Source organism: Papaver somniferum, chromosome 6, assembly GCF_003573695.1.
Source record: "Papaver somniferum cultivar HN1 chromosome 6, ASM357369v1, whole genome shotgun sequence".
NCBI lineage: Eukaryota > Viridiplantae > Streptophyta > Magnoliopsida > Ranunculales > Papaveraceae > Papaver > Papaver somniferum.
The window spans coordinates 152519586-152529888 of NC_039363.1; the positions used below are offsets into that span (position 1 = coordinate 152519586).

At 35.5% G+C, this 10303-nt stretch overlaps 1 protein-coding gene across 4 annotated transcripts; it reads left to right on the forward strand.

The window, feature by feature from the left end:
• Positions 1-235: 235 nt before the first annotated feature.
• LOC113286318 lies at positions 236-1832 on the forward strand. 4 transcript variants are annotated; one of them, XM_026534973.1, is made up of 3 exons: positions 236-685; positions 776-874; positions 1417-1832. In XM_026534973.1, exons 1-3 carry the CDS (start codon positions 350-352, stop codon positions 1633-1635), a joined length of 654 nt encoding a protein of 217 aa, XP_026390758.1. In that variant the 5' UTR covers positions 236-349; the 3' UTR covers positions 1636-1832. The 4 variants fall into 4 exon arrangements, with proteins under 4 accessions (XP_026390758.1, XP_026390760.1, XP_026390759.1 ...); XM_026534975.1 differs by having other exon boundaries at positions 1425-1832; XM_026534974.1 differs by having other exon boundaries at positions 1453-1788.
• The last annotated feature ends 8471 nt before the right edge of the window (positions 1833-10303 follow it).

The window sequence follows — 10303 nt, forward strand, 5'->3', positions numbered from 1 at the left end:
TCAGCACCTATTTGATAGTCTGTGTACCATGTCACGTGAATCGGTTTGGTTGCTGAAGACACTCAAGGATTCCCTTTTTTCTAGTCCCTCATCTACCACGGAGTCCAACAAGATTCTTGACGTCATCTTGGATTTTATTTCAAAGTTCAAGAAATCAAAGGTATTGTATATATCTTTCCTATTTGTTTGAATGTTATAAATAAGTATCCTTTTTTATATATCTTTCCCTATTGTGTTTCTGTTCTAGGACTTATTGGTAATTTATACTAATGAAAAATTAGATGCCTTTGGAGGGTGCATAAAATATCTCCAGGAGCGAGGCGTTGAAGAAAGAACATCTGTCGCGGAGATGCTGCTTGGATGTTTTTTAGATGTAATCAATATGAACTACAAGCGAGGCAATCTGTTAGACAAGCCAGGCAATCCCCTTCGGCGCGAGGCTGCCAAGAAAACATCAGAGCTGCCGAGAAAACATCGATCTACGTTGTCTCAGGCTGCCAAGAGAACATCAGATCTGATAAATGAAGCAGTAGAGAAACTAAATTCAGTCAAGTGTTCTGATCTCACCAGTGGAGGCTCTCCACTTGGATGTATCGCTTTGTGGAGGATTCTATTTGAATCGTCTCTGATTAATCTTCGGTTGGATCTCATATGTAAAAACCATGGTGAAACAGTCAAACTTGGGGTACGTATGCACTCTTTTCTTACCAGTTTTAATCATGATTGCATTGAAATTATACCAATTGTTTCTTACATGCCTTCATCTGAATTAAAGGCCACGGAAGATCAACTGGATGAAATTATGCTGTCGATTAATAAACTATTGGTAGTTGGGGGAAGCGTCCTAAGTGAATTTATAGCCATGCAAAGAACGGTATATACGCTATCTTTTAACTTTGTCCACTAGAATCAAACACCAATTAATATGTTTTAGTACCATGAGTCGTCAGGCTACTGAAAAAATTTCAAGACTATCGGGTAAAATTAGCTGCTGAAAAGCTTGAATAAAGTCGGACTAAGTTGAACTTTGGTAGTTTCTTCTGAAGTTACGAAGGATTATAAATGTTGGTAGTACCTCATCTACTAAACTGATCCGTCAAATTAGTAGGGTGAACAGTCCTCGTTTATGGATATCTTGTTGGAGCTGTTGATGAATAATAAGGATTGAGTATTTGATAATCTACAATGTTATCTCATTTGGCATTCTTGTTTTATTACTACCAGTTTTGCTTGATAAGGAGCTCTGAAATGTCTTATTGTTCTTAGTTTTTAATCCATAAGGATTTGTAACTAGATTTTAATAAAATTAGTGTATGCTTCCTCCCTAGCATGGTTAGGTCCATGTCCTTCAACTTGCAATCATTCTGAGTACTATTGTGGTCTTGTGTTTTTGATACTTGTTTTGCTGTCTGCGAGGTTTTAAGAATGAAAATGCACACATTCGAATGGCAGGTGGCAGGAGTTTCTTATATACTAGTAGATGCTTTTTCAACTGGTGGTGCTGCTTTGAGACCCGAGAATTTTGATCCTGGGAATTTCAATCTCGATGATTTTCCTTGGGATAAGCACAATGTTCCTCCTAGGATTAATGGTACGAGGCCAAAGTACTGCGAAGAAAATTATTATGATGAGTAGTGTTATGTTTTAGCTGTTTTCCCTATTGAAAAATATATTGTAGCATCTTTTGACGACAAGACGTAAGATAAATGTTGCTTTTCTGTGCTCATAATGATTACTCACATGTTTATGGAGAATTGATAGATTTTCTTGTTCGCTTATGTACAAATACAAATAGTCCTCGATATCTATGTCCACTTCTAATATTATAGTTATATGTCTTGCACAAAGATATCAAGTTTCAAAGGGCCATTTGTAAACAAATGTTACACTGAAAATGGGCTAATTTTCTTTTGATTTCACTAGGCCAAGGAGATTTATTTATACTCTATATAAGCACATCTTGGACACCAATTGTTATCGCACGTATCTCAGAACATTTTTTTGCCTGGCATTTTGAGGACTGATTTTTTTACCCTTTTATAATCGGTAGTTTAGTCTTAATTTTATCAATTGATTATGACTATGTTCTTCTCTTCTTTGCTTTGTTTTGGAAAAAATAAATTTGGGACCAATATCACAATCGGTAGGCAAAAAACAGCACGATTTATAAAAGCTGATACTGAAATTGACGGGGCTGATACCGGGCATAGTCAATTCATGAAGACCACGGATTGGACTTTTAAACGAGGATAACCCTTAACCAATTTCATTCGAATTTCCTTAATATCCCTAGCAGTTCATTTTCTTCGTTTGCACTTTCCCAAAATTAGAAAACATATCTAACCTAAAATTAGCGAGGAGACTATTCACTTTCCTTTTAAAATTCTCAAAATTCTCTCTGGAACAATAAAGTATAAGGAATGGTAACGTTTGAGCACGAAGATGACAACTTTTCTCTGGAGAATTTGGATGTGGAAGATGATGGATTTGGTTTTTCAGAAAACAGAGAAAAGATGATAGTTTTGAGGGAGAGTTCTACAGTAATACTATTGGTCTGTTAGGGCTAGCACTATGGTGCCCTCCATCCATTCCCTATCCCTCATATGTAGGGAAGGGATAGCACAAGGAAGCCAACCTCTTTATGGCTCCCTCCTATCCCTTCCCTACACGAAGTGGCTACTCAATTGTCGTGTAAATAGTGTAACCTCTTTAATAGGTTTTAGTCCACAGAACACCGCTCGGGTTTCCCACTTCATCTTATTCTCTAGTTTTTCATCCTCTAAAAATCCTTTCAAACCCCTCTTACTTCCTTTCGATTTTCATATTGATTCATTAAGATTCGATTGTTTAAGTTAAAATGGTTTGATCGTTACTCCAACATGAAACATATCCATTCTTTAATTTCGAATTTCATCAAAAAAATCATCTAAGGTGACTGATTCTAATGTTAGTGTTTCAAATTAATTTGATTTTGATTTTGATAAAATTGTTGATATTAGGTTGGTTAGGTATGTAGTATGCAATTCAATAATGTAATTAAAACGTATATTTAGTGAAAAATACATGATTAATTGTTGTGTGTCTTGATTTATGTTGAATTAAATGTTTGTAAACTACCATATCAATGTAGAACATTGGTTGACTTGTATTTATGTATGGTATACACAAATTGATACTGTGTTTGTTGTTTGCAGAGGTGCATAATGAGTCTAATGCGTGCTTATGTGAGAGTTAAATATGGAATCTATTTGGATAGCTCTTGTGATGAAAGAAAAGAAAGCTTTGCTAATTTTTACACAACTATGTTTGGATGAACGATTGTGTATTATTAGACAACTTGTACCAAGGGAGGTACAGACACGTTGTGTAATAACGCGTGATCGAGTGTGGCATGATGCCAAAATGATGAATGATTATACTACGTATGGAACTGGTTATACCTCAAGACAATTCAAACAACGTCTACAAATGAGGGAAAACTTATTCGAGAAATTGTTAGGAAAATTGCTTGAACTTGATCCAGAATGAAACAACGTCCAGATGCAACCGGTACTATGGGGCATTCTTTGCATATGAAATTAGTTTTCGTGATGAAATGTTTATGCAAAAGTATGACAGCTGATAGTGTTGATGATCACACTTGTATGGGTGCAACCACAATATACAAGTATATAAAAAGATTTTTCCACACCGTTTGCATGACTTTTAGAGAAAGATATTTGTGTCAACCCACTCCTGAAGATGTTCAGAGGTTACTAGCTGAGAATGCGGGCATAGAAATTTTCCTGAAATGCTTGGTAGTGTTGATTGTATGCAATAGCCGTGGAAAAATTGTCCGGTAGATTGGCAAGGAACTTATCGGGTTAAAAATAAAGAGATTAGTTTGGTATTAGAAGTGGTGGCATCATACGATTTGTGGTTTTGGCATGCTTTTTTTGGAAAGCCTGGATCAAACAACGATTTGAATGTGTTGGCACACTCACCCATTTTTGATAACATGCTAAAGGGTGTAGCACCTCCATGCAATTATGTAATCAATGGTCACCACTACAATATGGGTTATTTCTTAGCCAATGGTATATATCCAAAGTTCATTACAATTATACAATCTTTTTCTCAGACATTGGACATTCCCGACTATGTGAGATTCAACAAGTATCAAATGGCTAAAAGAAAGAATGTCGAGCATACTTTTGGAGTGCTTCGGGGTAAATTCAGAATTTTTGGATATCCCTGTAAGTATTGGCACCAATATAACTTGAACTTAATTATGAAATGTTTTCTTATTTTACACAACATGATTATTGAGCATGAACGTCGGGATACGAATTGGGGCAGAGTTGTTCATGTTCCGATTCCGGAACCTACCAATAATGGTCGTGTATTTATGTCATCATTGAAAAACCAAGAATGCACCTACAACTAAGAAATGATCTTGTAAAGAACATTGTTGCGCGTCTTAGTAGAGGAGACGCGGCAGGGGACTTGTGTAGTTTAGAGGGTTCAGATATGGAATACGTGGTATTTCCATCATCAGAAGGAGATTATGATGATACAGACTTAGAAGAAGAAGTTGTTCCTGGTCAAAACAAGGATGCAACATTTTATTATTATGGAGATTACAATAATCAAATTCCAGATGACTTTGAACATGCAGTTGAACATGTTTATGCAGACGACATGTGGGAGACGAATATCAACATGATGGAGATGGAGATGGCGATGAGGATTCTGGCGATGAGGGATGAAGATGACGATGAGGATGACGATGGTGATGAGGATTCTGAGGATGACGATGATGCGAGTATGTATGATGATGATGATGTTGAAGCATAGGATGTATTTCACTGTTGTGTTTTTAAAATTTTGATGTTACACGCATATGTATTAAAAAACCTTAAATTATTTTGGGGCTTCAATTGTGTATGCAAATGAATACGTTTATATTTGATGGCATATGGTTTACAATTAGGAAAATCCGTGAAATCATTTAAATCTCCTTGTATAGTATACGGATATGTATACATATCTATGAAATATATTCTTACAGTATATGGATTAGTATACTTATCCGTGAAATCTCTTTCTATAGTGTATGGATATGTATACTGACCATGCATGTATACATGATTCACAATCTTTTTACCAATGAACACATTAGTTTAGCCAAGTCTGTTCTCCATCTTCAAAAATAAACACTTATTTTTGTCCAAGTTATCATCCACAACACATTTCTTTCTTAATTATGGTGGGTTATATTCCGGAGGAAGACGAATTGGTAGTTATCTATGGGTTGAAGTTCATCTAGAGAATGAAGAAGAATATGAACAACTAAATAACACAAACCTTTTGGAGCAGTTGCTGCAAAGGTTGACTATACATTAACGGGAATCCAAATGAACGAACGGTTAAGTATCTGAAAACAAGGTTAAACGTTATAACTTCAAACGTGAAAGTATATGTGTCGACACAACGATCGTTATATTTATGGAGGGCTCCAGTACCTTCGGAAATCGTCAGAGACTTATCGGTTACCTATCAAACAATTTTTTGTGTATGTGTACGGAACTTTTGAATAATTTAATTGTAAACTGATATTGTTTTCTTTTGTATTAGGAGAAATATGCTTTGGATAGTTACGAAAAAAGAAGGGGAAACCTTTTAGATTTTTTAACTGCTATGTGATTTTGAAAAAAAAACAGTTTCTCAGAGTACAACCCTCCCACTTTTGAAGATTTTATCCTCTGAATCATTAGATGGAGAGTAAAGAATTTAAATAAAGATAGATTTTGTGGGTATATCTCTCTGTAAAACCTTACGAGACATAACTCGTCCAATAGGGTCGCCTATTGGTTTAAATGATGGTTGCACGTGCTTAATGTAATCGTTAATCATATGAATATTAAAATAACTATTATTATTTATTGTATAAGCATATTACATCATGTTCATCACATTTAAACTCCAACACATACTAATTATAAAAAACCACATTACATCAATTAATATTCAAACTCTTGATTAAACTAAAACATAACAACACTTATTCATCCCATGCCACCATTCCACTCTCAAAGCATCTCCAGTAACGTTTTCTATATGTTTTATTTACACTTGACCGGTGCATTTCCATAAAGAAATAACAACCCTCAGTTTCGCACGGAATCCCCTTGGTGCATTCAAACTCCACCTTTCCTTTTAGTTTGAAGTTCTTGAAGACTTCTTCAACTTTTTTTTTGTTTGATTACATCTTTCATTGCATCCTCCAAACATTGTGATTCTCCTGGACATTTAGCATACACAAATTCCAAATACCATATCTTCTCTGGTATCGACTCTTTTACCTTCCTAGTGCAGGTGCAACCTCGTTGTGGATATTTTTTATATAGCCATGGGCATTGGATCAGACTATGTGTATCCATGAAAAAACATGAAAAAACCTCTTTTGCTTCCACACATACTATTTCTTTTTCCATTTCTACTTGAACTGTTAGAATACATAATTGAGGTTTATATATGAGAATGAATTGAGATTGTTGTTGGTTAGAAAAAAATTATTCTATATTTACATAAAGAAATAGAGCATTTGATAGACACATTTATGTGTCTAACATGTCTCAATTATATGTATTGTTAGTGCTCAATTTTGTATTTATTTTGTTATTTTATGTCTTTGTAGGTATTTTTAGAGAAATAAGCTCTTGCGGCGAAATTGGCTCGAAAAGTGGTGTTTTGCACCCCAGGATAAAGTGTTAAATGTACCCTAGAATAGTACCCGGAGGAGTTGTTAAGAACACCCATAAAAATTACTATTTCCACCCTAAAATTTACTATTTCCACCCCAATTGCTAAAGGGACACCCGTACATGATTAGGGGGAGGAATCTTTCTTCTCAAATTCAAATAAAAATTTTGGCGGGAAAATATTTGTTATCACTGGCAATTGGGTCGATCGATTTTGGAAGGGTTAGAGGTAGATTAAACCTCTGATTTTTGTTGGGTAGGCGTGATATGGATATAGGAAGATATTGTGGTGGTTGGAATGAACCGGATTGGGCTAGATAATCGAGTTGAACAAAGCAGGGATGTGGAATAATTTCTTGAGAAAAACTCGACATTTTGTTGGGTTTAAGTGTGGAAAATACGTGAAGATTTGTTGCTTGCACGAGTTATACTTTGTACACGAGTTATCTTCAGCGTGTTTGGAGTGTGTTGTGTACCTGCAGACGCGTGAAAGGGAGGAAAATAAGAAAATATTTCCTTACCTGGCAGCCGAGGATATTATTGATTAATGGAGGATTATTTGCATTAACGCGAGGATATTTGGGTGTTGTGAGGCTATATAAACTGTTGAGGAGCAAGAGAAGGGGTGTCGAGAGTTGGGAAGAGAATAGGTGAGTTGCAGAGAAAGAAAAATCAACCAACACCATTTTCCTCTTCTGCTGCTGCTTCTCGTGAAGAACACGAAGAACGGACGTACCAGAGCAGTCGTTATTCAACAGAGACAACGTCATAGGATTGAGGGTCGTATGTGACAGCTACAACAACACTTCCCTTTTATCGTTGTTTGTAACAGCGTTTTGCAACTATTATAAACGTTGCAAATGCTCGATTTAATCCATTTTCTCTCCATTTCATCATTGTGAACCATGTTTGAGCCATAATAAATTACTTTGAGCGTGTTTTCATCATGATGATCTAAACCCAACACTGGGACGACGAAGGAGGCCGAGCTTCATGCATTGGTAATTTTATTAATTCTTTTTAAGACTTTTGCACTAAAAATTAATTGAAATATGATTTGATTAAATTGGTTGTCATTTGATTAGATGGGTCATGCTTAGCTTAGGTGATTTGATGTCCCATGCTTAACATTTACAATCAATGTTTTGAGAATCTACCTTGGAAAAAATAGAGTCCATGTTTATATTTCTTGAGCTAAAATTGTTGAGAATAAATAAGTGAACCTCATGTTATGAAGATTGACTAAATCCTTAGTCCTAGTACCTCTCGTCTATTGTTAATATTTTTGTATATATAATTTATTAAATCTAAAATTTTATTTCCTTCGCAAGTCTGAAACGAATCCCTTACCACTATCACTAACCATTTGGAAAACCCATCAGCATTTGGGCACGAGTTCTAGGAAATATATCCGTTGGGAACGAGTTCTAGGAAACAAATCCGTGGGGCACGAGTTCTAAGATATAGAGCCGTTGAGAACGAATCTTATATAAGAAAGATAACCCATTCTTCTTTGCAGCATCAATCTACCCTTTATTCTTTCTAATATTAATATTTGAGGTGAAAATCAAAGTTAAACGATCTATTCAATAGCAAATCAATCAGCAACTACCAACTCAGTCAAAGACATTCTTAGAAGATGCAAGCGAACCACTCCATCAATTGCTGCAATGGAAAAAGAGATATGCAAAAGAGGTCATCAAGCTACTACGAACGCAACAAGGTCTTCATCACCTACCAAATTAACTAATATCATTGATGAAATATTAAGAAAACGAAAATCCACAAAAGAGACCAAATATTCATTTGCGGATACGACCAAATACGAAGAAAAACTCAAGGAATACGAATAAAAACTCAAGGCAAGGGAACGAGGTCAACAACAATTCCAACTGAGCGAAAGGTTAAAGGATGATGAATAAGAGAAGGAATGGATTAGAAACTTTTACCTTCTCAAGGATGATTTTCCAGAAGATCCTCGCGATCATACTATATTTTGGATTGAAGTTGGTATGGGTCCTTTTGTTGAACAGACGGTCAAGAAACCACGCTTTAATTATGAACCATCCTACATTTGTTCAAGAAAAATCATGTTAGGAAATTATGCATCAAGTACAATGATTTTCTCGATAGGTACAGAGGGGACAGGTTTGCTGCACAAGATACATATATAGCTTGGAGAGGAGAACGGTTTTATCATTTCGAAGCGGCATTGATCATTGAATCTCACAACAGGAAAAATAATAACATGTAATGTGTTTATACCTGTCGTCCACCATGTGAAGAAACGAGGGAAGAGTGATACACGGTTTTAATCGCATGATCTGTTGTAATTTCTTTTTTAAGTCATTAATGAACATTAGTTTAATAAATTGATAACGAAGTTATTAATTTGAATATGGAAATCGTTTCGTTACAACACATTGAAACATTTAATTAATTCAAACATCTCGTTTTTCTTCTCGTTGAATAGTTTGCAGATTCAATTGTACCTCTTCTTCGTAGATTCAATTAGGGTTTTTGAAGAATCGAACTTCTCAGTTTGTAGAGTTTGAGTTAGTTGAATCAAGGAGTTGAGTTGATTCTTTCTCTGAAGTTTCGTCGATTAGTTTTTCTATCTCGTTCACCACCAATTCTCTGTGGTGGTTGAAGTAACAGTAGCATCAATTAGGGGTTTTCGTCGATTAGTTTTTGAAATCCTGATATTGATTTTTCGTTTCTTCTCTTCTTTTTTGCATCATCTTTTATCTGAGAGTCGAAATCGTTTTAGGGGTTTTGATTTTTCGTTTCCTCATCTTTTCTCTGAGAGTCGATATCGGTTTAGGATTTTCGTGGTTATTTGTCTCGTTGATTATAGGAAGAGGCCTTGTCAAAGTTGAGGTTTTTTCAGGGGAAGGTTTGATTGCAGGGGAGAATTTTAGAGGGGAGTGATATATTAGATGGCAAGGTAGGCAACAACTGGTGTTTAAAAAAAAACTAGACTAGAAGAGAGAGAATAGCAAATGGAGAGAGACTTAGAGAACCCTCCCTTCCATAGTAAAAAATTAGGGTTTCCGGTGCACTAATGACAGACGACGTGCCACGTTAATACCGTGGGGTGCCATGCGTAATACGAGGGGTCAACACGTTAATTCCCCTTTTAAATACCGAATAATAATTTTCTGGGTTCACAGAGAGAAACGTTTGCCCGTCCCCTCAATGAATTTACCATTCTTTGTCTATGTGAATTTTAGCAAGGACACTATGCGGGAATTAGAGTTCAGAGAAACCTGTTGATCACAATGCATTCATCTCTTTTTTTCATCCATAACGTACATATTTATTCTTGTAATCACTTTTTCTGCAACTGATTTTGTTCATTTTATGTCCATCTGTCTGGTGTTTTACTACATACCACTCTGAAAGTCTTGACCCTATTTTGAACATATATATATATATATATATATATCTGTTTGGATAGAGTATTGCCAAATTGATCAGAAACAAGTTCACCTTAAAATTATCACTACCATGTCTGAGTTAATTGACAAGTCTAGCATGATATATCTTCGGGGCTTTAC

Excerpts from the sequence above, each read along its gene's own strand:
- LOC113286318 (XM_026534973.1), top strand. The coding sequence starts at position 350 with ATGCTGCTTGGATGTTTTTTAGATGTAATCAATATGAACTACAAGCGA. Across the intron at positions 686-775 it reads GTGAAACAGTCAAACTTGGG|GCCACGGAAGATCAACTGGA; the intron begins GTACGTATGCAC and ends TCTGAATTAAAG. Across the intron at positions 875-1,416 it reads TTATAGCCATGCAAAGAACG|GTTTTAAGAATGAAAATGCA; the intron begins GTATATACGCTA and ends GCTGTCTGCGAG.